At 66.3% G+C, this 26,378-nt stretch overlaps 4 protein-coding genes across 5 annotated transcripts; 1 reads left to right on the top strand and 3 right to left on the bottom strand.

Annotated features, from left to right (window-relative positions):
• Positions 1–2,441: 2,441 nt before the first annotated feature.
• Positions 2,442–6,914, bottom strand: LOC309891660 (leucine-rich repeat transmembrane protein FLRT1-like; the record flags this gene model as incomplete). Its single annotated transcript, XM_082786002.1, is given in 5 exon segments — positions 2,442–2,698; positions 2,701–3,315; positions 3,318–3,485; positions 4,416–4,547; positions 6,860–6,914. Coding segments are annotated over 3 exon segments (1,029 nt in total). The 5' UTR covers positions 3,475–3,485; positions 4,416–4,547; positions 6,860–6,914.
• Positions 6,915–8,202: 1,288 nt separating this feature from the next.
• Positions 8,203–14,510, bottom strand: OTUB1 (OTU deubiquitinase, ubiquitin aldehyde binding 1). Its single transcript, XM_082786005.1, has 7 exons — positions 14,345–14,510; positions 13,405–13,466; positions 13,198–13,296; positions 12,592–12,710; positions 12,404–12,488; positions 10,277–10,471; positions 8,203–9,217 (listed from the first exon to the last, which is right to left on the bottom strand). Exons 1-7 carry the CDS (start codon positions 14,397–14,399, stop codon positions 9,020–9,022), a joined length of 813 nt encoding a protein of 270 aa, XP_082642131.1. The 5' UTR covers positions 14,400–14,510; the 3' UTR covers positions 8,203–9,019.
• Positions 14,511–15,888: 1,378 nt separating this feature from the next.
• Positions 15,889–20,552, bottom strand: NAA40 (N-alpha-acetyltransferase 40, NatD catalytic subunit). Of its 2 annotated transcripts, XM_082786004.1 has the most exons (9): positions 20,372–20,552; positions 18,680–18,775; positions 18,518–18,570; positions 18,309–18,404; positions 18,054–18,212; positions 16,980–17,063; positions 16,819–16,896; positions 16,641–16,685; positions 16,241–16,374 (listed from the first exon to the last, which is right to left on the bottom strand). In XM_082786004.1, exons 1-8 carry the CDS (start codon positions 20,375–20,377, stop codon positions 16,670–16,672), a joined length of 588 nt encoding a protein of 195 aa, XP_082642130.1. In that variant the 5' UTR covers positions 20,378–20,552; the 3' UTR covers positions 16,241–16,374; positions 16,641–16,669. The 2 variants fall into 2 exon arrangements, with proteins under 2 accessions (XP_082642129.1, XP_082642130.1); XM_082786003.1 differs by lacking the exon at positions 16,641–16,685 and having other exon boundaries at positions 15,889–16,374; positions 20,372–20,547.
• Positions 20,553–22,218: 1,666 nt separating this feature from the next.
• LOC309891657 (REST corepressor 2-like) lies at positions 22,219–26,301 on the top strand (the record flags this gene model as incomplete). The annotated part of the gene is given in 12 exon segments (XM_082786000.1): positions 22,219–22,331; positions 22,593–22,649; positions 22,759–22,839; positions 22,943–22,995; positions 23,111–23,272; positions 24,056–24,180; positions 24,301–24,565; positions 24,662–24,739; positions 25,572–25,629; positions 25,736–25,998; positions 26,001–26,174; positions 26,176–26,301. Coding segments are annotated over 12 exon segments (1,554 nt in total). The 5' UTR covers position 22,219.
• Between the last annotated feature and the right edge of the window lie 77 nt (positions 26,302–26,378).

The raw sequence follows: 26,378 nt of genomic DNA, 5'->3' as shown, positions 1-26,378 counted from the left end.
CGCGCCCACGCGCCCGCCCATTGGCCGCCGCCCAGGAGCGCGCCCCGCCATTGGCTGAGCCCCGGAGCGGCGCCCGCCCCTTCTCGCCCCGCCTCCTCGCCGGAAGCCGGCGGCGAAGGCCCGCCCCGCGCGCTGATTGGCCGAGGCGGGCGGCGGCTCGCCCCCCCATTGGCGAGAGCCCTGCCTGGCCTTCTGGAATTTTCCACCCCTCCCATTGGCTGCGCCAGGTGCCAATCAGAAGGGAGAGGGGGCGGGGCTGCGGCGAGGGGGCCCCGCCCCGCGGCGAGGAGACCTCGGGAGGGGGGCGGGGATTAAACAAAGGGGCGGGGCTTAAACAAAGGGGCGGGGCTTGCACCAGGGGGCGGGGCTTGCACCAGGAGGGCCTCGTGCATCGTGCGGGGGGGCCGGGGGGGGGGATTTAAAGCCGGGACCCCCCCAAAAAGCCCCCCCAAGGCCCTCCCTGCCCATTTTTGGGGGGCGTGCAGGAATTTTGGGGGGTCACGTGACCCTTACGTGACCGTCACGTGACCCCTCGTGCAACACGACTGTGACCCCCCCTTCATATGACCCCCCCCAGCCCCCACACCCCCCCCCCCAAACCCTACGGACCCCCCCCATGCCCCTCGTGCACCCCCCCCCTCGTGCAAGCCCCGCCCCCCTCGTGCAAGCCCCGCCCCCTCGTGCAAGCCCCGCCCCCTGCCCTCACACCCCTTGCACGCGCGTGTGCCCCCCCCCCCCCCCCAGGAAGGAGGCGCCGCAGGGAAAAGGAGCCGCCGCGTTTATTTGGGGGGGCCGGCCCCTCGGGGGGGGCTTTTGCCCATTTTCGTCCTTTTTCGCCCCAAAATTTCCCCGCCGGCCCCTGGGGGAGGGGGGGGTGAAGGCACCTCGGGGGGGGGAGGGGCACTTTGGTAGGCGCGGATCCGGTTCGGGGGGGGGGGGCCCCGTCCTGTGTCCCGTCCCCCCCCCCCCTCCAGCCCTGCACCAAAATCCGCCTTTTTACCCCCAAAGCGGCGTCGGAAAAAACTAAAATCAACCCCAAACCAGCTTAAAAAAAGCCAAACTGCCCCAAAAAGGGAGGCTGGGGGGGGGGGGGAGGACCCCACAAATGTCCTTGGGGGCGGGGGGGGGCAGCCCCAAATGTCCTCGAAGCTGGGGGGGGCCCCGTGGGGGTCCCCGAAATGGGGGGGCACAAAGTGGGGGGGGCCCCAAAGTGTCCTCGTGGGGGACCCCAAAATGGGGGGGGGGGCCCAAAGGGGGGGGGGGGCCCAAAGCATCCTTATGGGCCCCCCCCCAAATTGTCCCCTAAAAGGGGGGGGTCCCCTAAATGTTCCTTAGGGGGGGGTCCCCAAATTATTCCTTGATGGGGGGGTCCCAAAATATCCCCTAAAAGGGGGTCCCCAAAATGCCCCTTAAAAGGGGGGGGGTCCCCAAAACCTTCCTTTAGGCGGACCCCCCCCCAAAGTGTTCCTTAAGGGGGGGGGTCCCCAAATGTGTCCCAAGCGGGGGGGGGGACCCCAATGCACCCCAAACTGTGGGGGGGGGCCCCAGATATCCCCTGGGGGGGGGTCCCCAAAGCGGGGCAGTCCCCAAAACGCGGGGGCGGGAGGCCGGGCCCCCCCTTCACGACCCCCCCCGCCGCTACCGTGGGGCACCCGCCCCCCCCGGTACCCCCTGGCCCCGGGGGGGGCAGCGGCGGCGGCGGGGGGGGAGGTGGGGGGGGCGGCGGGGGGGGGAAGACGGTGCGGATCCCCCCCTCGTCGGGGGGGGCCCGGAGGGGTCTCAGCGCCAGCCCCCCGCCTCCTCCCCCCCCCCCCCCCCGATTTTAGCCGCCCCCCCCCGGTGCGTGGGGGGGGGCAGCCCCCCCCCGCGCCCCCACCTCCTCCTCCTCCTCCTTTGCCAGCACCCCCCCAGCACCCCCAGGGCCAAAACCGCCGCCGCCGCCGCTCCCCCGCCGCCGCTCGGGGCAAACCGGGGGGGTGGGCGCGGGGTGGGGGGGGTCCTCGGGGTCCCCCCCGGCTCGAGCTTGGGCGCAGAGCGGGGGGGGCGCCCCGGGGGCGTCCAAAGCCGAGAGGCAGACCCGGTAAGCGGCGTGGGGCTGCAGCGCCGTCACCACGTACTCCCCCCTCTCCCCTCTCACCAGGGTCTCGGTCACCGCGCCCCCCCCGGGACGAAGCCAACTGAGCCTCAAGGACGCCCCGGGGGGGCCGGGGGCCAACGCACCTTTAGGGCCCCCCCGGGTGCCGATTGCACCCACAACCCCGCCGCCAAACCGGGGGACGCCGCCGCCGCCCCCGGTGATGCCACCACCGCGACCCCGGGTGACCCCGCGCCCTCCGGTAACCCCGCGCCCTCCGGTGACCCCGCGCCCTCCGGTAACCCCGTGCCCTGCGCTGCCCCCGGCGCCTCCGGGGCTGGGGTCCCGCAGGCGTCCATCTCCCCCCTCAACTCCCCCACCGGCAGCCCCCGCAGCCTGGCGGGGCTTGGCACAGCAGCCCCCTCACCTCCAAGCCTTGGGGCGCCCGGCGCCGCAGCCAGTCCCGCAGCCAAGCCAGGTTACAACCGCAAAACCAAGGGTTGTTCCGCAACCCCAAATGGCTCAGGCTCCCCAAATCGTCAAAAAGCCCCCGGGGCAAGGTGCTCAGGTTATTATCCGACAGGTCCAAGCGCTCCAAAAGCCTCATCCTGGCCAAAGCCCCGGGGGGACGTGGCTGATGGCGTTGGCCGCCAAGGAAAGGCGCCGCAGCCGGGCGCGGGGCAGGTTGGCCGGCGGCGCCGCCAGGGCGTTGCGCCCTAGGGAGAGCTCGCTGAGGTTGTGCAGGCGGCTGAAGGTGTCGTCGGCCATGCGTTGGTTGGCCAGCAGGTTGCCGTCCAGCACCAAGCGCCGAAGCGCCGGCAAACCCTCGAAGGCTCGCAGGGGGATGGTGTGGATGCGGTTATCGTCCAGCCGCAGCTCCTCCAGCGCCGGCGGCAGCCCCGGCGGCACGCTGCTCAGGTGGTTGCGGGAGAGGAAGAGGAGGCGCAGGCGGCGGCTCTCGGCGAAGGCGTCCTCCTCGATGCCGGCCGCCGACACCGAGTTGTCGTCCAAGTGGAGGCGTTCCAGGAGGGGGGCGCGGGCTAAAGCTCGCCGCCCGAGCCCCCGCACGTTGTTGTCCTGGAGGTGAAGCTCCCGTAAAGCCGGCGGGAGGTGAGCCGGGAGCTGCTCCAAGGCGTTGGCGTAGAGGTAAAGGACGCGGAGAGCCGGCAGGCGGCCCAACCGCGGCGGGATGCCGGAATCGCCGATTCGGTTGTTTTGGAGAAAAAGGGTGGTGGCCCCCGGGGGAGCCCCTCCGGGACCGCCGTCAGCCCCCGGTCGTTGCAGTAGACGCGGCCGCCGGCGCAGCGGCAGACGGAGGGGCAAGGGGTGCAGCCCCCCCAAATGGAAGCCAGCAGAGCCAGCGCCCAGGCCGGGGGGGCCCCGCGGGGAGGGGGGGCCATTGGGGGGGGGCCTGGAGGGGAAAAAGGGGAAATATTGGGGGGGGGGGGGGGGGAAATGGGGTGGGAGAGGAAGCCCCGCGCTGCGTGCACATGTTGGTTCCTGGGGGTGGGGGGGGGGAAGGGGGGGTACCCACCCTAAGGGACCCCCCCCCCACCATAAGGACCCCAGGGTCACCCCCATAATAAGGGACCCCACTGTCAGCCCCATAATACAGGACCCCAGTGTCACCCCCCCCCAAAAAGGAGACCCCAATGTCACCCCCATAATATGGGACCCCAATGTCACCCCCCCCTAAAAAGGAGACCCCAATGTCACCCCCATAAAAAGGGACCCCACTGTCACCCCCCCTAAAAAGGAGACCCCAATGTCACCCCCATAATAAGGGACCCCACTGTCACCCCCCCACCATAAGGGACCCCAGTGTAACCCCCACAATATGGGACCCCACTGTCACCCCCCCTCACTATAGGGGACCCCAATGTAACCCCCATAATAAGGCACCCCGATGTCACCCCATAATATGAGACCCAAGTGTCACCCCCCCCCCACTGTAGGGGACCCCCCCACCATAGGGGACCCTGGTGTCACCCCCTAATATGGGACCCCAATGTCCCCCCCTAATATGGGACCCCAACATCATCCCCATAATAAAGGACCCCAGTGTCACCCCCACAATATGGGACCCCAGTGTCACCCCCCCCACCATAGGAGACCCCAATGTCACCCCCATATTATGGCACCCCATTGCCACTCCCCCCCCCAGGACCCAGCAGCCCCCCCTATCCCATCCCAGGGGTCCTGGTGCCCCCCCAAACACCACCCTAAGAACCTCCGGGGACCCAAACCCCCCCCATAAATGTCCCAGGACCCCCCCCCCCCATAAAAGCTGCCCCCATTGGTGCCCCCCCCAGGAATCGAGGCCCCCCCCAGCGGCCCCTACCTCGGTCCTCAGGGTGCTCCTGGTGCTCGATGTCCCCGTGCGACGTCCCCGTGCCCGCCGCTGCTACCGGCTCCGGGACCCCATGGCGGCGCCGCGCGGCCGCTCCCGGGGGGGCCGGGGGGGCCGGGGCCGCTGTAATGGGGGGGGGGGGTGGTGAGCTGGGGGGCTTGCACGGCCTCGTGCAACACCCACCCTCGTGCAATGCACGTGCTTGTGCAGATGCGTGCATGCAGTAAGTGCCCTGGTGCAAGGAGCACGCTTGTGCACCACTCTCGTGCAATGCACGCTCTTGTGCAATGCAAACCCTCGTGCAATGCACTTGTGCAATGCAAACCCTTGTGCAATGCACTGTTGTGCAATGCACAGCCTTGTGTAATGCAAACCCTCGTGCAATGCACTCATGCAATGCAAACCCTTGTGCGACACACTATTGTGCAATGAACAGCCTTGTGTAATGCAAACCCTCGTGCAATGCACTTGTGCAGTGCAAACCCTTGTGCAATGCAAACCCTTGTGCAATGCAAACCCCTGTGCAATGCACTCTTGTGCAGCAACCTCCCTCGTGCAATGCACGCCCTTGTGCTACACAAGCCCTCTGCGACACTTGCGGTCATGCAGCGACTGCCCTAGTGCAACGGTCTCGTGCAACACGCTCCCTCGTGCAAGGCACGCTCCCTCTGCAATCCCCATTCTCGTGCAATGCACACCCTCGTGCAATGCACACCCTTGTGTAACGCCTGCTTGTGCACCACCCGCTTGTGCAATCACCATTCTCATGCAAGTCACGCGTGCAACGACCGCCGTTGTGCAACGCGCACCCTCGTGCAACGCGCACCCTCGTGCAACGCACATCCTTGTGCAACACCCGTGCAACACGCGTGCCCTCGTGCAACACGCGCCCTCGCACAGCTCCGTGCACCCCACCCTTGAATGCCCCCCCCCCGGATGTGCCCCGTGCTCCCCCAGGTGCTAATTAGCAGCAGCGCTAACGAACCTCCCGTCCCCTGCACTAACGAGCCCCCCCGGGACCCCCCCATCCAGCCCAGCATCCCCGGGGGGGGGCGTGACTTTGCACGAGGACACTTGTGCGAGGCCCCTGGTGGGGTGAGGGCGGGGGGGGCACGGTGCTAATTAGCGGCAGCTCATTAGGGATCCCCCCCCCCCCCCCAGCCTAGGGCCTTTGTGCCCCCCTCGGGACCCCCTTGCGTCAGCCGCAGCCTCGCACGAGGGCTCACGGGGGGGGGGGGGAAACTGAGGCACGCCCCCCCTGCCCCCCCCCCCATTTCAGTGCCCACCCCCACAATATCAGGACCCCCCCGCAAAAGTTGGGACCCCCCCCCTCAGTTTCAGGACCCTCCCCTTAATAATGGGACCCCCCCATCAATGTCTGGACCCCCCCTGCCCCAATATTGGCACCTACCCCCAATAAAAGGACCCCCCCCAATAAAAGGACCCCCCCCCAATAAAAAGACCCCCCCCAATAAAAGGACCCTCCCCCCCCAGTGTCAGCACCCTCCCCTTAATAATGGGACCCTCGCTCAGTGTCAGGACCCCCCCCTCAATCTCAGGACCCCCCCCTCAATATCAAGACCCCCCCCTCAATCTCGTCCCCCCCCCCCCCCAATATCAGAACCCTCCCAATAGAGGATCCCCCCCCCAGTGTCAGGACCCCCCTCAATATAACCCCCCCCCTAGTTTCAAGACCCCCCCCTTAATATCGGGACCCCCCCTTCAATATCGGGACCCCCCCTCAATATCGGGACCCCCCCCGATATCAGCCCCCCCCCTTTAAAACCCCCATACCCTGGTGGGGGGGGGTCCCCTTCTCTGCCCCCCCCCAGCTCCCTGGAGCATCCCTATGAGCTGGGGGGGTCCTAGGGGAGGGGGGGGGGTCCTGGGCCTTTTTGGGGGGGTCCTGGAGGTTTGGGGGGGGGCCTATTTTTTTTTCTGGGGGGGGGGGGTCCCGGGGCCAAAGGAGGGGGGGCCGGGGGGGCTCTCTGGTGGCTGGAGCCGGGGGGGGGCCGGGCCCTGCTGTCCCCCCCCGGTGCTGGAGGGGGGGATTTTGGGGTGGGGGGGGGCTCCGAGGGGGGGGGAGGGGCTGAATGGGGGGGTCCGGGGGGGGTCTGGGATGGGGGGGGGGCGGGGAAGGGTAGAGGAAGGGGGGGGGGGGGCGCTGGGTCCTTGGAGCATCACTGGGAGGAGGGGGGCGGGGGGGGCCCGGGGGGGTCTGGGGGAGGTCGGGGGGGTCCGGGGGGGTCCGGGGGGGGGTCTCCAAGGGGGTCCCCGGTGCTACAAGGGGGGGGGGGGCCGGTTCCCGTCCATCCCCGCAGCCAGAACATCCCTGGGGGGGGGGGGGGGGAGGAAGGAGGGGGGTGATGGGGGGCGGGGGGGGGTCCGGGGGGGGGTCTTGGGTTGGGGGGGGGGGTCCGGGGGGGGGCTTTTACCGGGCTCGGGGCCGGGCGGCGCGGTCCGGGCCCGGTGCTGGCGGCGGCGGCTGCGGGCGTGGGAAGGCGGCGGGGAGGGGGGGGGGGAGGGGGGGGGGGGCAGCGCCGCCTCCCGGTGCGCGGGGGGGGGGGTGGGGGGGGAAGAGCCCGGGGGGGGGGGGGGGGACGGACCCTGGGGGTTTGGAGGGGGGGGGGAGGAAGGGATGGGGAGGGGATGGGGGGGGCAGGGAACACCCAACGGGCAGCGGCATCGGGCGGGGGGGGGGCTCCGAGGGGGGAGCGGGGCTTGCACGGGGCGTGCAAGGGGTGTGCAAGGGGGTTGCACGGGGCTTGCACGAGGTTTGCACGAGGTTTGCACGGGGTTTGCACGGAGCTTGCATCCCCTTTGCACAGGGCTTGCACCAGGCTTGCACCTGCTTTGCACAGGGTTTGCACAGGGCTTGCACGAGGCTTGCACGAGGTTTGCACGGGGCTTGCACAGAGCTTGCATCCCCTTTGCACAGGGCTTGCACGAGGCTTGCACCTGCTTTGCACAAGGCTTGCATCTCCTTTGCTTCCTTTGCAGGAGGCTTGCACAGGGTTTGCACAAGGTTTGCACGGGGCTTGCACAAGGTTTGCACGAGGTTTGCACGGAGGTTGCATCCCCTTTGCACAGGGCTTGCACAAGGCTTGCATCTCCTTTGCACGGGGCTTGCACCTCCTTTGCCTCCTTTGCAGGAGGCTTGCACAGGGTTTGCACAAGGTTTGCACGGGGCTTGCACAAGGTTTGCACGAGGTTTGCACGGAGGTTGCATCCCCTTTGCACAGGGCTTGCACAAGGCTTGCATCTCCTTTGCACGGGGCTTGCACCTCCTTTGCTTCCTTTGCAGGAGGCTTGCACAGGGTTTGCACCTGCTTTGCACGGGGCTTGCACAAGGACTCACAATGGGCGTGCACAGGGCCCCCAGGGGGCACCGCAGGGGTGTGCACGGAGCCCCACAGGGCTTGCACGAGGGCTTGCACAAGGGGCTGCTGCTCCTCTGCTCCCCAGGGGCACTTTGGGGGCTCCCAGGGGCAGTTTTGGGGCTGGGGGGGGGCAGTTGGGGGTCCCAGGGGGCAGCAGCACGTGTGCAAGGGCCGTGCACGGGTGTGCAAGGACTGCTTATGGGGGGGGGCACGGTTACACGAGGATATCTTGCACAAGGACCACGTCTTGCATGAGGACATCTTGCAGAGCTTTCCTTGCACAAGGACTGTCCCTCGTGCCTGTCCTCTTGCACACGCGTGTGGCAGGCAGAGCAGGGTCCCCCCGCCCCCCCCATTTCTCCCCCCCCCCCCCAATAAAAACGTGCAACGAGTTTTGGGCCGCGTCTTTATTCAGGAACCAGAGGGGGGAGGGGAGGGGGCGTGCAAGGCTGCACGAGGAGGGGGGAGGGGGCTGAGAGCCTCATGGGACTCGTGCAAGGCCGCACGAGGGCCGTGCAAGGCTGGAAGGGGATTGCACCGGCAGCAACGTCGCACGAGGCCCTCGTGCACCCACTGGAGGGTCCGCGGGTGCTCGTGTGAGGCCGTGCAAAAGCCCCCAAGGAGGAGAGGCTCACACGAGGCTGGTGCAAGGCTCACACGAGGCTGGTGCAAGGCTCGCACAAGGATGGTGTGAGGCTCACACACACGAGGCTTGTACGATGCTCACACGAGGCTGGTGCAAGGATACCATGAGATTCACATGAGACTGGTGCAAGGCTCACACGAGGCTTGTGCAAGCCTCACACTAGGCTCGTGCAAGGCTCCCACGAGGGCCCCTGAGAAGGGGAAGCTCCCACGAGGCTGGTGCAAGCCTCCCACGAGGCTCACACGAGACTGGTGCAAGGCTCACACGAGGCTTGCACGATGCTCACGCGAGACTGGTGCAAGGCTCCCACGAGGCTCACGCGAGACTGGTGCAAGGCTCACACAAGGCTCGCACGAGGCTGGTGCAAGGCTCACACGAGGCTCGTGCAAGCCTCACACTGGGCTCGTGCGAAGCCCACGAGGCTCGTGCGAAGCCCCCCAAGTAGGAGAGGCTCCCACGAGGCTCCCCCGAAGGCTCCCGCGAGGCTGGTGCGAGAGGCTCACGAGGCTCGTGCCAGGCTCCCCCCGCGGCTCGTGCGAGGCCCGTGCAAGGCTCCCCCGAGGCCGAGCTCACTTGTAGAGGATGTCGTAGTGGCCGGGGCGGTAGAGGAGGCAGACGCGGGGCTGGGAACCCTCGGGGAAGACGTGGGGGTTGGTGGCGCCGCCCTCGCCCCGGTCCATGTACTCCACCAGCACCGGCACCTGCAGCGCCCGCGCCAGGGCGATGATGTGGATGTGGTCGCTCTCCTTGCACATGGGTTCCACCTCCTGCACGAGGGGCACAAGGGGAGAGGGTGGGGACGGTGGGCGAGGGGGGTGGGAGGGGGTGGGGGGCGGTGGGAGGGGGTGGGAGGGGGTGGGAGGGGGGATAAGGGGAGGGGAAGGCTGTGAAAGGAAGGGGGAAGGGGTGCAAGAGCAGTGGGAGGGGCAGTGGGGGACGTGCAAGGCCGTGCAAGGGCCACTGGGGGACGTGCAAGGCCGTGCAAAGCCGTGCAAGGGCCATTGGGGGATGTGCAAGGCCGTGCAAAGCAGTGCAAGGGCCATTGGGGAACGTGCAAGGCCGTGCAAAGCCGTGCGAGGGCCACTGGGGGATGTGCAAGGCCGTGCAAAGCCGTGCAAGGCCATTTAGGGGCTGTGCAAGGCTCAGCAGAGCCATGTAGGGGCCGTGCAAAGCCGTGCAAGACCATTTAGGGATCGTGCAAGGCTGTAGAAAGCCGTGGAAGGTCTGTGCAAAACCATTTAGGGGCCGTGCAAGGCTGCAGAAAGCCGTGCAAGGGCCGTGCAAGGGTCGTGCAAAGCCGTGCAAGACCATTTAGGGGCCGTGCAAGGCTGCAGAAAGATGTGCAAGGGCCGTGCAAGGCTGTACAAAGCCACGCAGGGGCCGTGCAAAGCCGTGCAAGGCCATTTAGGAGCCATGTGAAGCTGCACAAAGCTGTGCAAGGGCCGTGCAAGGCCATTTAGGGGCCGTGCAAGGCCGCAGAAAGATGTGCAAGGGCCGTGCAAGGCTGCAGAAAACGACGTAGGGGCCGTGCAAGGGTCGTGCAAAGCCGTGCAAGGCCATTTAGGGGCTATGTGAGGCTGCACAAAGCTGTGCAAGGGCCGTGCAAGGCTGCACAAAGCCACGCGGGGGCCGTGCAAGGGCCGTGCAAAGCCGTGCAAGGCCATTTAGGGGCCGTGTGAGGCTGCGGAAAGCCGTGCAAGGCTGCACAAAGCGACGTAGGAGCCGTGCAAGGGCCGTGCAAGGCTGCACAAAGCCACGCAGGGGCCGTGCAAGGGCCGTGCAAGGGCCGTGCAAGGCCTTGCACGGATCGGGGGGGGTGCACAAACCTGCTGGCAGAACTCCTTGATGCTGCGGCCGCCCTCGAGGAACTGCTCGAAGAAGCGGCGGTGGCGCTGGAGGCAGCCCGAGGTGAGCAGGCGCAGGTAGACCACCAGGTAATCCGACGTGCCCGGCTCGTTGAAGGCCGCCAGCAGCTCGGGCAGCGGCACGCGGCGCTCCACGCGCTCGATCAGCTCCATGAACTGCGGGGGGGGCACGTTATAGGGTCACAGGGGGGGTTATGGGGTCAGACAAATCGTTATGGGGTCACGGGGGGGGTTATGGGGTCACGGGGGGGGTTATGGGGTCAGACACAGCTTTATGGGGTCAGACACACCACTATGGGGTTAGACATCATACGCTCGATCAGCTCCATGAACTGCGGGGGGGGCACGTTATAGGGTCACGGGGGGGGTTATGGGGTCAGACACATCGTTATGGGATCACAGGGGGGGTTATAGGGTCACACACTGTTAAGGGGTCACACTCTCCACGCGCTTGATCAGCTCCATGAACTGCGGGGGGGGCACGTTATAGGGTCACATGGGGGGTTATGGGGTCACGGGGGGGGTTACGGGGTCAGACTCATCGTTATGGGGTCACGGGGGGGGTTACGGGGTCAGACACGCCACTATAGGGTCACACATTGTTAAGGGTTCATACTCTCCACGCGCTCGATCAGCTCCATGAACTGCGGGGGGGGCACGTTATAGGGTCACAGGGGGGGTTATGGGGTCAGACAAATCGTTATGGGGTCACACACAGCTTTATGGGGTCAGATGGGGGGTTATAGGGTCACACAGGGGGGGTTATGGGGTCACGGGGGGGTTATGGGGTCACACACATCATTATGGGGTCACGGGGGGGGTTATGGGGTCAGACTCATCGTTATGGGGTCACGGGGGGGGTTACGGGGTCAGACACGCCACTATAGGGTCACACATTGTTAAGGGTTCATACTCTCCACGCGCTCGATCAGCTCCATGAACTGCGGGGGGGGGCATGTTATAGGGTCACAGGGGGGATTATGGGGTCAGACTCATCGTTATGGGGTCACAGGAGGGGTTACGGGGTCAGACACACAGTTATGGGGTCAGACACACCGTTACGGGGTCACACAGGGGGCTATGGGGTCACACACTCCACGCGCTCGATCAGCTCCATGAACTGCGGGGGGGGCACGGTGTGGGGTCACGGGGGGGGTTATGGGGTCACGGGGGGGGTTATGGGGTCAGACAAATCGTTATGGGGTCACAGGGGGGGTTATGGGGTCAGACACAGCTTTATGGGGTCAGACACACCACTATGGGGTTAGACATCATACGCTCGATCAGCTCCATGAACTGCGGGGGGGGCACGGTGTGCGGTCACGGGGGGGGGTTATGGGGTCACAGGGGGGGTTATGGGGTCAGACACATCATTATGGGGTCAGATGGGGGGTTATGGGGCCACATGGGGGGGTCACACGTGCCTTTATAGGGTCACACACACCATTACGGGGTCACACGTGGCATCATGGGGTCACACATCCCACTGTCCCCCCCATATCCCCAGTGTCCTCCCAGTATCCCCAGTGTGGCCCCCAGTGTCCCTCCAGTGTCCTCTGCCATGTCCCCAGTGCGCCCCGTGTCCTCCCAGTGTCCCCCCAGTATCCCCACCATGGCCCCAGTCCCCTCCCAGTGTTCCCCACCCCGTCCCCAACATCCCCAGCATACCCCCAGTGTCTCCCAGTCCCCCCAGTGTCTCCCAGTCCCCCCTGGTGCCTCCCCAGTGCCTCCCAGTCCCCCCCTAGTGTCCTCCCAGTGTCCCTCCAGTGTCTCCCCAGTATCTCCCATTCCGCCCAGTGTCCCCCCAGTGCCTCCCAGTCCCCCCAATGTCCTCCCAGTGCTCCCATAGTGTTCTCCCAGCATCTCCCTGTCCCCCCCAGTCCCCCTCCAGTGCCTCCCCAGTGTCTCCCATTCCCCCCAGTCCCCCGCAGTGTCACCCCAGTCCCCTCCCAGTCCTCCCCAGTGCTCCCATAGTGTCTCCCAGTACCCCCTGGTGCCTCCCCAGCATCTCCCAGTCCCCCCCAGTATCTCCCACTCCCCCCAGTGTCCCCCCCAGTGCCTCCCAGTGCCCCCCAGTACCCCCCCCACCGTGTTGTGGAAGTCCTCGATCGTGAACTCGGTGAAGCCCTGCGCCACCAGCTCGTCCTTGCTGCGCGCCGAGATCTCCTTGAACCTGGGGGACAAAACGGGTGGCACCGCGCCTCGGGGGGGGGCTGGGGGGACACGGGGGAAGGGGACGGGGTCCCGGGGGGGGGGACAAGGGGGGGGCCACGCACCGCTGCAGCTCCTGGCCGTCCTCCAGCAGGGCCTCGAGGTGCGCGAAGCCGAAGGCGCGGTAGAAGCAGTTCCCGTCCGGCCGCGTCTTGCGGATGTAGGAGTACTTCTGGAGCAGGTCCTGGGGGAAAAAAGGGACATTTCGGGACATTTGGGGACATTTCGGGACATCTGGGGACAGCCCCAGGGGATGGCCCGGGGTTTTGGCCTCCCAGTGCCAGACCAGTAACCCCGAAAGCTTCCCAGTGCCAAATTGATGCTCCCAATGCCTTACTAGTGCCCTCCCAGAGCCTCCCAGTGCCAAACCAGTAACCCCTGAAGCCTCCCAGTGCCTTACTATTGCCACCCCGCAGCCTCCCAGTACCGTACTGGCGCCCCCCAGAGCCTCCCAGTGCCAAACCAGTAACCCCCAAAGCCTCCCAGTGCCAAACCAGTAACCCCCAAAGCCTCCCAGTGCCAAACCAGTAACCCCTGAAGCCTCCCAGTGCCAAATTAGTGCTCCCAGTGCTTTACTAGTGCCCTCCCAAAGCCTCCCAGTGCCAAACCAGTAACCCCCAGAGCCTCCCAGTGCCAAACCAGTAACCGCCCAGTGCCGTACTGGTGCCCACCTTGATCTTCTGCTGGTAGATGTGGTCGTCCTGCGCGTACTCCTTGTAGAGCACGGCCAGCTCCAGCCGCTCCGACACCAGCGGGTTCTGCACCGCGATCTGGGGGGGGTTAATTAATGAGGGAGGGGGTTAATTAGCGAGGAGGGGGGTTAATTAGCAAGGGGGGGGGGGTTAATTAGCCCCCCCCCAATTAATTGGGGCGCTCACCTCCTGCTGGATGCGGTCCTGCTGGGCCATGATGGCCTCGTCGTAGGCCAGGCAGTTGACGCCTGGAGGGGGGGAAATATTTAGGGACCCCCCCCAAAAAATATTGGGGGGCTTTGGGGGCCTATAGGGGACCTGTAGGGGGCTTTGGGGGATCTATAGGTTATTTAGGAGGCCTATAGGGGGCTTTGGGGACCTATAGGGGATCAATAGGGGGCCTTAGAGAACCTATAGGGAGCTCTGGGGGATCTATAGATTATTTAGGGGGCCTATAGAGAGCTTTGGGGACCTATAGGGAGCTTTAGGGGATCCATAGGGGGCCTTAGAGGACCTGTAGGGGGCTTTGGGGGATCTATAGGTTATTTAGGAGGCCTATACGGAACCTATAGGAAGCTTTAGGGGATCCATAGGGGGCTATGGGGGCCTATAGGGGATCTATAGGGGGCCTTAAAGGACCCGTAGAGACCTTTGGGGGATCTATAGGTTATTTAGGAGGCCTATAGGGGGCTTTGGGGACCTATAGGGGATCTACAGGGAGCTTTAGGGGCCTATAGGGGGCCTTAGAGAACCTGTAGGGGGCTTTGGGGGATCTATAGATTATTTAGGAGGCCTATAGGGAGCTTTAGGGCATCCATAGGGGGCTTTGGGGGCCTATAGGGGATCTATAGGGGGCCTTAAAGGACCCGTAGAGACCTTTGGGAGATCTATAGGTTATCTACAAAGCCTATAGGGGGCTTTGGGGGATGTATAGGCCTACAGGGGACCTATAGGGTCTTCGTGGGGCCTACGGGGGGCTCCCTAAGGCCTTTGGGGGCCTATAGGGGCCTATAGGGACCCGTAGGGGGGTTCCCAACCCCCCCCCCGGGCCCCCTCCCGCCGGCTCCTCCCGGGGCCGGGCGCTGCGGGCGGTTCGGGGCCCGAGGGTCCCGGGGGGCTCCGTTACCGTCCGCGTCGCCGCCGAGCGGCTCCGGCTTCTGCTGAGGCTCCTCCGCCGCCATCTTCCGCCGCAGCCCCGCCCCGCGTAGCTCTTCCGGGGCACCGGCGGCCGCCGCGACAACTTCCGGGGCACCGGCCGCCCCGCCGGAAGCGGGGACGTAGCAACGGATCCCGCACCGGGGGCCCGCCCCCTAGCAACCGCAACGGGGAGGAGCCCCGCCCCTAGAAGGCCACGCCCCTAGCAACCATACTGGGTGAGGGGGAGCCACGCCCCTAGCAACAGGGCCCTCCCCTTAGCAACGGTCTTGGAGGCGGGGATGACACCGCCCCTAGCAACAGACCACGCCCCCTAGCGACCAGAAGAGGTCGGTGGGGCCCCGCCCATAGGGCTGACCCCTCCCCCTAGCAACAAGACCACACCCCCTAGCAACCAGACCTCCCCGGCAACCAGACCACACCCCCTAGCAACCGGATCCGCCCCTAGCAACCGGGGCTCCCTCAGCCCCCAGCCCCCTAGCAACGGGCCGGGAAGCTGGCCGTGACGTCATCTGATGACCTCACAGCCCCCCCCCCGAGCCCCCGGTGTCCCCCCCGAGCCCCAAGGTGGCCCCCCGAGACCTCCGGTGCCCCCCGGTACCCCCCTCCGAACCTTCCAGTGCTCCCCCGAGCCCCACGGTGCCCCCCTGCTCCCTCAGGTGCCCCCCCCCGAGCCCCCGGTATCCCCCAGGACCCCAAAGTGTTTCCCCCGCACCCTCCGGTGTCCCCCCGGTCCCTCCGGTGTCCCCCCCGGTGCCCCGGTGACGGACAGAAGCGGGAGAACATCAGCGGCCTTTATTAGGGCGCGGGGCCTGCACGGCCCGGGGGCGCTGGTCCCGTTCCTGGTCCCATTCTTGGTCCCATTCTTGGTCCCGGTGCTGGTCCCGGTTCCGGTTCCGGTTCCCGGTGCGGGTCCCGGTTCACTCCCGCTTCTTGTAGTCCTCCAGGTGCGCCAGCACCCAAGCGGCGGGGCCCAGGCACACGGCGAACATAGCGGCGAAGCCGGCGACGGTCTCCTGCGGGCACAGCAGCGGCGTCAGCGGGAGGCAAGGTCACCCCGCCCGGCACCCCCCGCCCCGAGCCGCTGCCCCCGCGCTCACCGCGGGCCCCAGAGGATCCTGCGGAGGCCCCGTGACGAGGCCGCGCTGGGCCGGGCCGGGCCGGGCCGCGGGGCGCAGCAGGGAGCGGGCCAAGCGAGCGGCGAGCGGCATGGCGACGGCGGCGGGGATGCGGCGGAAGTGACGTTTCTCGACTCGCTTCCGGGGAGGAGTCAAGAGGCCACACCCTCTTGCCGCTAACCACGCCCCCTAGTCGGAGCCCTCCGCTGTAAGCCCCGCCCATAGGGGCCAGCCCCTGAGCCCCAGGGCATGCCGGGAGTTTTCTTTCATTGCTCAGGGCGCTGCCGCGGGGGCTGCTGGGAAATGTAGTCCTGCGTCTGCCCCCGGGGAACTGGGGCGAAGTGGTGCAAACTGGTGGGAACTGGGGAGTTATCCCGGCAAAACCAGTCCGTTTATTCCTCGTGAACAATTTATTTGTTACGTACAAACCGAAGCGATCAAAAAAAGGGGGAGTCCGTGGCTGCCCTGGGGCAGTAGAAACAGCACCGGAAAACATCCGAAACGGGCAAAAACCCTCCTTGTGCCCCAAAATATGAGCTCTGTCCCCCCAGCACAGGACCTCCCCACTGCAGGGAGGGGACCAGAACCACCCCTTTCAGCACCCAATCCCTGGGGGTCACAGTAGGGTGACACCGGGGGGCACAGCCAGGCCGGACACCCATACGCGGCGCAGAGTGATGAGCTCACTTTGGGGTAAAAACCTTCAGATTTGGGTAAATCCGTGGCGGGGAGGGTTGGGGCTCAGTGGCAGCAGCCCCCGCAGTGCCCCCCGGGGTGCGCGTGCTGGCTCTCGCCGAATTTGGTGCGTCGGCTGAGGATCTCGTAGGAGCAGTCGTCCCCGCAGCAGCCCGAGACGCTGGGCGAGGTGTCGTCGATGTCAAACCTGGGGGGGGGAAAAGGAGGTAAAAAAAATGGGGTGGGGGGGTCAAAAAAATAAGGTGGGGGGGGCAGCAACACCCCCAGAACCCCCCTGACAACAATATAGGGGGATAGAAAGGGTGGGCTGCCTGCCACGCGAAGGGGGGGGGGCGGAGAGGTGACCCCGACAGGCACAAATTGGGGGGGGGGGGACGTGGAAAATAAAAAGGGGGGGGTGAAAATAAAAAGGGGGGGGAAATGGGGGGGCTGCGGGGGCACCCGGACACCCACCTCCGGCAGCCGGGCAAGCACCAAACCCTTCACGTCGCCAGCGCGCTGCAAGAGGGGCGTGAGCAGCGGGTTACGGAACCCCCCCTCCCCCAAAAAAGAGAGGGGGTGCCCCCCCCCGGGGGGAAAAGGGATGGGAAATGGGGTGAAAACTGAAGGGTTTGGGGTTTTTTTTACTTACTGTAAGGCGTCCCGGAAGAAGTGGTAGGCGCCGTGGTTGTGTTTGAACACCGTCAGCATCACCTTCTTCATCTGGGTGCTGTAGGGGGGAAAAAAATGGGGTAAAAGGGGGGAAAAAAAGCCCTGAAAACCCCGCTTTTTGCCCCAAAAAGCTGCTGTCACCTGTTGGCCACCAGCTGTAGGATCTGTAGGAGGAATTTGCCCAGCCCTCGCCGGCGCACCCGGCTCTCCAGCTGCACCTCATAGCTGCGGGGATGAGAACCCCAAATCACCACCACAGCCCCGTTTCCAGGGTTTTTTGCCCCATTCCCAGCCCCCTTTACCCCCCTTTCCAGCCCTTTCTGCCCCTTTTTGCCCCGGCCCCCTTTCCAGCCCCCTTCTTGCTCCATTTCCAAGCCCTTTCTGCCCCATTTCTGAGCCCTTTCTGCCCCAGCCCCCTTCTTGCCCCATTCCCAGCCCCCTTCCACTCCTTCTTGCCCCATTTCCGAGCCCTTTCTGTTCCTTTCCACCCCTTTTTGCCCCAGCCACCTTCTTGCCCCATTACACCCCTTTTTACCCCATCCCCAGCCCCTTTCTGCCCCATTCCCAGCCCCCTTCCACCCCTTCTTGCCCCATTTCCGAGCCCTTTCTGCCCCAGCCCCCTTCTTGCCCCATTCCCAGCCCTTTTCCACCCCTTTTTGCCCCATTCCCAGCCCCTTTCCACCCCTTTTTGCCCCAGCCCCCTTCTTGCCCCATTACACCCCTTTTTGCCCCAGCCCCTTTCTGCCCCTTTTTGCCCCATTCCCAGCCCCCTTCCACCCCTTCTTGCCCCATTTCCGAGCCCTTTCTGCCCCAGCCCCCTTCTTGCCCCATTCCCAGCCCCTTTCTTCCCCTTTTTCCCCCATTCCCAGCCCCTTTCTTCCCCTTTTTGCCCCATTCCCAGCCCCTTTCTGCCCCCTTTCCACCCCTTTTTGCCCCAGCCACCTTCTTGCCCCATTACACCCCTTTTTACCCCAGCCCCAGCCCCTTTCTGCCCCATCCCCAGCCCCCTTCCACTCCTTCTTGCCCCATTTCCAAGCCCTTTCTGCCCCAGCCCCTTTCTTGCCCCATTCCCAGCCCCTTTCTTCCCCTTTTTGCCCCATTCCCAGCCCCTTTCTGCCCCCTTTCCACCCCAGCCCCCTTCTTGCCCCATTCCCGAGCCCTTTTTACCCCATCCCCAGCCCCTTTCCACCCCTTTCTGCCCCCTTTTCCACCCACCAGTAGAGCACCTCTTCCCCGCACTCCACGTCGAAGCGAAAATGGGAGAAGGCGACGGGGCCGGCGGCGGCGTCGCGGGCGATGAGGTACCAGGCGCGGTCGTCCACCAACTCCTCCCTCTTCTCCCTCTCCTTCCAGCCCCACTCGCTCTGCTCGTACCTGCGGGGAAACACCCCCCCGGGGGGCCCCCCCCCTCCTCCTCGGTTTTTGGGGCAAAACACGGGGGTTTCGGGGCTGGCAGGGGGGCGCACTTACAGCGTCTGCATGTTGCTCTTGGTCAGCTCGAAAGCCCACTCCAGGGTGGCCGGCTCCAGGCGGGCGCCGCGCCGGCACTCGATGGAGACATCGAGGCTGGGAAAAAGGAAAAAGGGGGTAGGGGGGAGGAAAAAAAGCACCGTTGACCCCCCCACGGCACCGGCGGCAGCACCACGGTTTTGCCAAACCCGGGGGGGGGGGGCACTCACCCGTTGCGGTCGTATTTCTTGAACACCGGGAAGGCTTCGAGGGGGTCTTCGAGCTGGGAGGAAGCAAACAGCGCCCCAAAAAATTGAAGGGGGGGCAAGGTTTGCTCGCCGCAGGGTTGATTTTGCCCTTTTTGGCCCCGTTTTGAGGCTGGGGGTGCTCACCTTGTTGGCTGCCTCCACCTTGGCGCAGACGGCATCCATCGCCGCCCGCTCCTCCAGGCGTTTCTGCTTCTTCTCCTTGGCCTTGCTGGATTTCCTCTGCAGGAGGAGCAGAAAAAGGTGATTTTGTGCTAAATCCGCACTTTTTTAACATGAAAATCCCCGCCCAGCAGGAACACAAGAATCCCAACAAGAGATAAGGCATAAAACAGCCCCCGGGGAAAGAAAAATCAGCAATTAACAGCGGGCTGACAAAGCTGAGCTCACCCAAACCCCCTCACAAATAAAAAAAAAAAGTGTGTTTTGGGGAAGAAAAGTGTGTTTTTTGACAAAAACATAGGCAGAGGGGGGACACAGCAACAGGCTGAACCCCACAAATCACCTCGGAGCAGGACAAGAACTTCTTTTTGTGTCCCAATCCCTGCCCGATGGGAAATTTGTGAGGTTTCCCCCCAAATCTTTGGTTGTGTGATAAAGCATGCAGTGGAACACGCAGAATTATCCCTTTTTATTATTATTTTTTTTAATTTCTGTTTTTATTTCTGCTACTGGTTAAAAGCTCCCTGTTGAAGATAATCCAAAACCAGGCCGTTTTCCCCCAAAACCCTGGCAATTTCTCCCCCCCCCAAGCCCTGCCGGCATCACCTCAGGATCCCCAAATGACCTCAGATTTCCATAGGAAAAAGAGTCCCCGGGCTTTATCTCCATGAAAGCTACCCCAAAAAAGGCAAAAACAGGATTTTACAATACTCTGCCTGCCGGTGTGCATGCGGTGAGTGTGGGGTGGGGCGAGCCCTTCCCCTAAATAACCCCCCCACACACACACAGTTTGGGGAACTTCAGGTGGTTTCGGTGTTTTTCCTCAGCGCTCGCTGCCGGCTGGGACAGAGGCTCCAAAACCTCTGGTATTGGGTCATTTTGGGGAGAAAGGTGCAGTTTTTCCACCGCGAGGGAGAAAATCACCCCATTTCCCAGCAGTTTGCAGCCACATTTGGGTAAAACGGGGGGGGGGCAATGTCGCCAAGGGTCCCTGCAGAGTCCCATAGAGCCCCCATAGCCCCTCGGAGATGCCCTAAAACCCCTCAAAATGACCCAAATCCCCTTAAAGGGACTACAAACACCCCCAGAGAGCTCCAAGTCCCCTCAGAGAAGCCCCCTAAGCCCCTGAAAGACCCCAAATCCCTCAGAAGGCCTCAAATCCCCTCAAGGATGTCCCAGAGCCCCTCAAAGGGACTCCAATTCCCTCAGAAACACCCCCAAACCTCTCAAAAAGCCCCAAATCCCCTTAAAGGGACCACAAGCATCCTCAGGCAGTCCCAAATCCCCTCAGAGGAGCTCCAAACTCCCCAAAAGGCCCCCATTTCCCTCAGAGATGCCCTAACCCCCCTCAAAAGCCCCCAAATCCCCTCGGAGAAGCACCCGAAACCCCTCAGAGGCACCAAATCCCCTCAGGAATGCCCCGGAGCCCCTCGAGAAGCCCCCAATCCCCTCAGAAACACCCTGAAACCCTCTCAAAAGCCCCCAAATCCCTTCAGAGGCGCCACCAAAACTCCTCAAAGGCCCCAAACCCCCTTCAGGGGTGCCCCAGAGCCCCTCGAGAAGCCCCCAACCCCCTCAAAAAAGCCTCAAACCCCCTCAAAAGGCCCCAAACTCCCCCCGCTTCCCCGCTCCAGGCCCCTCCACCGCCCCGCTCACCCCCATAGCGGCGCCGAACGGGGCCACGGCAGCTCCTGACGGCGCGGGTGCCCGGGGGGCTCTGAGGGGCCGCGCGGGGAGCGCGCCCTATTTATAGGGGGGGGAGGGGCGCGGGGCGCGCGAGCCTGCGGCCGGCCGGGGACACTGCGCCTGCGCAGAGCCCGCGCGGGGCGGGAGGGGGGCCAGCGGGGGAGAGCTGCGCGCACGCGCCTTGTCAACAGATGAGCCCGGCCTCGTCGTGCGCATGCGCGGAGGGGGGAAGAGGGGCGGGGCTGGGGGGCGGTGCCAACGGTCGTGCGCGTGGCGGCGCCGCGAGGCGCGAAGGCAGGCGGGCGCTGATTGGCTGAGGGGGGCTTGGGCGGGAAGGCGGCGAGGCCACACCCTGCGCTGAGGGGAGCCGGCCTCAGAACGGCCCCAGAGGGGGCCCGAGGCACTGCCCACCGCGCTGCCCCGCGGCCGCCTCACAGCGGCCCCACAGCGCTGCCCCGCGGCGATGGGCTCCAGCCGGACCCCCCCGCCTGCCCCCCGTGCCCTTTGCGGCGGTGAGCAGCCCCACAGCAGGGGGCGGGAGGTGTGGGGCAGCCCCACAGCAAGGCCTGTGGTGAGGGGAGGGCTCCTGGCTGCCCCCCAGCAGCCCCCCCCCCGAAATGGGGTCCCCATCCCCATCCCCCTCCTGCCCCACAGCGAGCCCTCGGAGGCCCTTTTGGCCTCCCCTCCCACTGTCCCCCAGCCCTTTGCCATGCTGGGGGGGGGGGGAACGAGGACACCCAGCCCCCCCCCAAGGTCACACTGTGGGGCCCACCCTATTGTCACCCCATGTCAGGACTGGGCCCCCTGTGTCCCCCACATGCCCCCCCCATATCCCCTATGTTCCCATGTCCCCCCCCCGCATCCCTGTGTCCCCCCTCATATCACCCCAATGTCCCTGTGCCCCACCACGCCCCCCCATGTCCCCACTGTGCCCCCTAATGTCCCCATGTCCCTCCCGTTTCTCCCTGTCCCCTCCCATGCCCCTGTTTCCCCCTGTGCCCCCCATGTCCATGTCCCCCCCGTGTCACCCGGTGTCCCCCCCTCATCTCCATATCCCCACCATGTCCCCGTTCCCCCCCCCGTGTCCCCCCCATTCCCCATATCCCCCTCATGTACCCGTGTCCTCCTCACCCCCATACCCCCACCGTATCCCTCCCCATGCCCCCTTGCCCCCCCCATCCCCCCCTCCCCTTGCCCCCCTCCCTCACCTCCCCCTTTATGTCCCCACATCACCTGCATCTGCCCCCCCCCCCCGCGCTCCCCCACCCCCCACCTCTTTGCACACCCCTTACACTTCCCCCCCCCACCCCCATGCCCCCCCCTTTGCCCCCCCCCCTGTGCTCACACCTCCCCGTGTCCCCACGTCACCCGTGCCCCCCCCCCCATGGTCCCTCCCGCCCCCCCCTCGCCCCCAGCCTGCCCCCGCCCGCCCTCCCGCCGCCCCCCCGCGCCGGCGGAGGGGTACGCTCGGGGGGGGGGCCGTGCTGAGGCCGGGGGAGCTGGAACTACTTTGGCACCGGCAGGCGGCGGGAGCGGCCGGCGGCGCTTTGTGTGGGCGCGGGGTGGGCTCAGGACCCCCCCACACCGCGCCCCCCCCCCCCCACACCTCCCTTTTTGGAACCCTCCCCCCCCCCCCTTCCTTCACCCACCCGGTGCCCAGCACCGCTGCACCCCCCCCCCTAAAAAAAAAAAAATAATAATAATAAAAATTAAAAGGGCTGCATCCTGCGGGCATGGGGTGTGCCGGTGCTGAGCCCTAGGGTGCTGGGGAAGGCTGGGGGGGGGGCACGCCGTGCGCCCCCCCCCTCGGGGCCGGCGATGCCCTCGGTGATGGAGAAACCCTCGGGGATCCTGTCCCGCAGCCGCGCCAAGTCGGCCGCCGGCGGCCCCCCCTCCGAGGACGAGGGCAGCGAGGACGAGCACGCGCACGGTGAGTGCCCCCCCCCCTCCCCGAAAATACACGTGCAGCACTCGGGGGACGGGGTGGGGGGGGGGCGACAAAAACGGCCCCGGGTTATATGGGGGGGGGGGAACAAAGCCCCGTCCCCCGGCCGCGGCCCCATTGTCCCCGGCCGCCGCCGCGTGTGCGCCGGCCTCCGGCTTTGTTCGCCCGCGCCCCCCCCCCCCCGGTGTCACCCCCCCCGCTGACCCCCCCCCCCACTTTTTGCTTTTTTATCCGCCCCCCCCGCAGACAGCATGATCCGCGTGGGGGCCGACTACCAGGCGGTGATCCCCGACTGCAAACCAGGTAGGGCAGGGCGGGCGCTGGGGGGGGGGGGGCCCGTTTGTATGTGTATGTGTGCCCCCCCCCCCAAAAAAAAAAAACAAACCACCCTCACCCCCGTGTCGCCCCCCAGAGAGCCCCGCGCGCTACAGCAACAAGGAGCTGAAGGGGATGCTGGTGTGGGCGCCCAACCACTGCGTCTCCGATGCCAAACGTGAGCAACACCCCCCCAGAAGGGCTGGGACCCCCCCCTGCCACCTTTAGGCCCCCCCCCGTGGTCTTTTGCCCCCCCCCATGCCTTTTCCCCCCCCCCTCAGTGGATAAATACATCGCCATGGCGAAGGACAAGCACGGCTACAACATCGAGCAGGTACCGCCGGGGCGCTCCGGGTGCCCCCCCGGCACCCGGTACCCGCTGAATCCCCCCCCCACGCCCTTCCCCGTTGCCTCTCCCCCCCCCCGGTTTTGTGTGCCCCCCCCCGCAGGCGCTGGGCATGCTGCTGTGGCACAAACACGACGTGGAGAAGTCGCTGGCCGACCTGGCCAACTTCACGCCCTTCCCGGACGAGTGGACGGTGGAGGACAAGGTGCTCTTCGAGCAGGCCTTCAGCTTCCACGGCAAGAGCTTCGCCCGCATCCAGCAGATGGTCAGCGCCCCCCCCGTGCCCCCCCCCGTACCCCCCCCCGCACCCCAAAACGCCCCCCCGGGGGGCTCCCCCTTGCCCCCAACCCGGGCAGGAGCTGCCTGAACCCCAACCCCACCCCCTTAGGCCGTGGGATGTGCCAGTCCCTGACCCCCCCCCCCGCAGCAATGACCCCCCCAGGCGGTTGTGCCACCCCCCAGCAGATTGAATGTGCCCCCCCCCCCCCCCAGCCCCCCCATAGGCCATGGGACGTGGCCCCCCCCATCTGTCCCCTGCAGGTGGCACCCCCCCCATCACCTCCCAGTCCCTCTTTTTTTGTGGCACCCCCCTATTTTTTGGGGTGCCCCCCACTTTTGGGGTGCCCCCTCCCATGTTACACCCCCCCCTGCTTTAGGGGTGCCCCCCCCTTTTAGGGCTACCCCCGCTTATTTAGGGCGACCCCCCAAGTTTTATGGATTCCCCCTCATTTTGTGATGTCCCCCAGTTTTATGGCTTCCCCCCCACTTTTATGGGTTTCCCCCATTTCATGGAGCCCCCCCATTTCATGGAGCCCCCCCATTTTATGCTGCCCCCCCCATTTTATGCTGCCCCCCCCCCTTCAGCACCACCCCTTTCCGGTGCCACCCCCAACAGCCCCACCGCTCCCCTCATCCCCACTCCTGCAGCCGGGGGGACCCCAAACCCCCTCCGACTCCCCCCAAACCCCCCCCAAGTGCCCCCCCTCACCCCCAAAGCCCCCCCCCTCACCCCCAAAGCCCCCCCCTCACCCTTTTTGCCCCCCCCCAGCTGCCCGACAAGCTGATCCCCAGCCTGGTCAAGTACTACTACTCCTGGAAGAAGACGCGCAGCCGCACCAGCGTCATGGACCGCCAGGCCCGGCGCCTGCTGGGGCGCAAGGAACGGGACGACAGGTGCCCCCCCCGACCCCCCCGAGCCCCCCCAAACTCCCCCCGACCCCCCCGAACCCCCCCAAACCCCCCCAGCCCCCCCCGAGCCCCTCTCAACCCCCATTACCCCCTCCCCTTTCCCAGCAACGACGAGATGGAGGAGCACCGCCTCACCGGCGAAGGGGAACTGGAAGCTGCCGACCCCAAAAAAGACCCTTTTTACCCCAAAAGCGGCTTGGGGGGGCGCAAGGAGGCGCAGTACCGCCACCACCCCCCGCGGCAACGCCGGCGACCCCCCCGCGGGATGCACCTGAGCCGCGAGGACGTGGCCGGCGTCACCGCCAACCCCGACCTGGGCGCCCTGGCGCTGCGGCAGCTCGACTGCCAGCTTGTCTCCCTCAAACGCCAGGTAGCTGAGCCCCAAAATAACGTGGGGGGGGACAAAAACACCCCCAAAACATTGGGGAGCCCCCCCCCGATCGCTGTGTCCCCCCCCGTGCCGCAGGTGCAGTGCATCAAGCAGATCAACAGCGGGCTGAGGCAGGCGCTGGAGGGCGGCGTGGAGGCGCTGCGGCCGCCCGAGGTGTGTTGGGGGGGGGTCGGGGGGGCTCTGTTTGTCCCCCTGTCTGTCCCTCTGTCCCCTGGGTCCTGGGGGGGGGCCCAGCGGTGGGGGTGCGGCCCCCCCGGTGCACCCCACACCCCTTTGTGTCCTGTTGTGTCCCTGGTGTCACATCATGTCCCCGTACGCCCCATTATGCCCCCACACACCCCATCACCTCGTGTCCCCCAGTGTCCCCACGCGTCTCTTCGTGTCCCCACACACCCCATAACGTCCCCACACACCCCATAACGTCCCCACACCCCATTACGTCCCCACACACCCCCTCGTGTCCTCTCATGCCCCCGCTGTCACCCCACGTCCCCACGGTGTCCCCGTGTCCCCGTACGCCCCCATCGTGTCCCATGGCATCACGCTGTGCTCTGCGGTGTCCCCCACGACCCTATAACATCCCCTGGCCGCATAGCATCCTCCAGTGTCCTGCAACCCTATAACATCCCCTGCTGTCTCCCAATGTCCCCTGGTGTCCCCTGGTCCCACATCATCCCCCTGCTGCCCCCCCAGCGTCCCCTGACCCCATAACATCTCCCGCAGCATCCCCTGACCCCATAACATCTCCCCCAGCGTCCCCTGACCCCATAGCACCCCCCAGCGTCCCACGACCCTATAACATCCCCTGGTGTCTCCCAATGTCCCCTGCTGTCCCCTGGTCCCACATCATCCCCCTGCTATCCCCCCAGCGTCCCCTGACCCCATAACATCTCCCGCAGCGTCCCCTGACCCCATAACATCTCCCGCAGCGTCCCCTGACCCCATAGCACCCCCCAGCGTCCCACTCCACCCCCTCTCCCCACAGCCCACCAGCAAATTCAGCTCCCGCTGGACCACGGACGAGCAGCTGCTGGCGGTGCAGGGTGAGTGCGGGAGGGGGCCACACCGGGGGGGTATCCCGGGAAGGTAGGGGGTGGCCCTCCCGTTATGGGGGGGCCCTCCCGTTAACCCGTTGCCCCCCCCCCGCAGCCCTGCGGCGCTACGGCCGCGACTTCCCGGCGGTGGCGGCGGTGCTGGGCACCAAGACGGCGGCGCAGGTGCGGAGCTTCGTGGCCAGCGCCCGCCGCCGCTTCGGCCTCGACCGGGTGCTGCGCGAGTGGGAGGCCGAGCGCGGCGGCGGCGGCAACAACGGCCCCCCCCCGCCGCCGCCCCCCCCGGAGGAAGAGGAGGAGGAAGACGAGGAGGAGGAAGAGGTGAGCGCCCCCCCCTCTCGCCCGCTGCCGCCCCCCGCCCGTCACCGTCGCCGCCGACCCGCCGCCTCTCCCCGCAGGTGCAGATCACGGCGGTGTCGGCGCCCCCCCCGCCGCCGCCGTCGCCCTCGCGACCCCCGCAGCCCCCCCCGCTGCTGCGCCCGGCCCTGCCCCAGCCCCCCCCGGGGCCGCCGCAGCCCCCGGGGCTGCCCCGGCCGCCCCCCCCCCCTGCAGCCGGGCCGGGCGCTGCCGCCTCGCCCGGCCCCGCCCCCGCTCGTCCGCCCCGGCCACGCCCACGCCGCCAGGCCACGCCCACCCGCCGCCGGCCACGCCCCGCCCCTTTGAGCGGCGGGGACACGCCCCCCCCTTCGAGAGACCACGCCTCCCAGCGCAGAGGGCTCGGAGGACTCCGCCCCCTCACC

Source organism: Aythya marila (genome assembly GCF_965140915.1).
Source record: "Aythya marila genome assembly, contig: HAP1_HAP1_SCAFFOLD_28, whole genome shotgun sequence".
NCBI classification, from domain to species: domain Eukaryota; kingdom Metazoa; phylum Chordata; class Aves; order Anseriformes; family Anatidae; genus Aythya; species Aythya marila.
The sequence above is the reverse complement of the archived record's forward strand: the minus strand, read 5'-3'. Positions and strand labels throughout refer to the sequence as shown.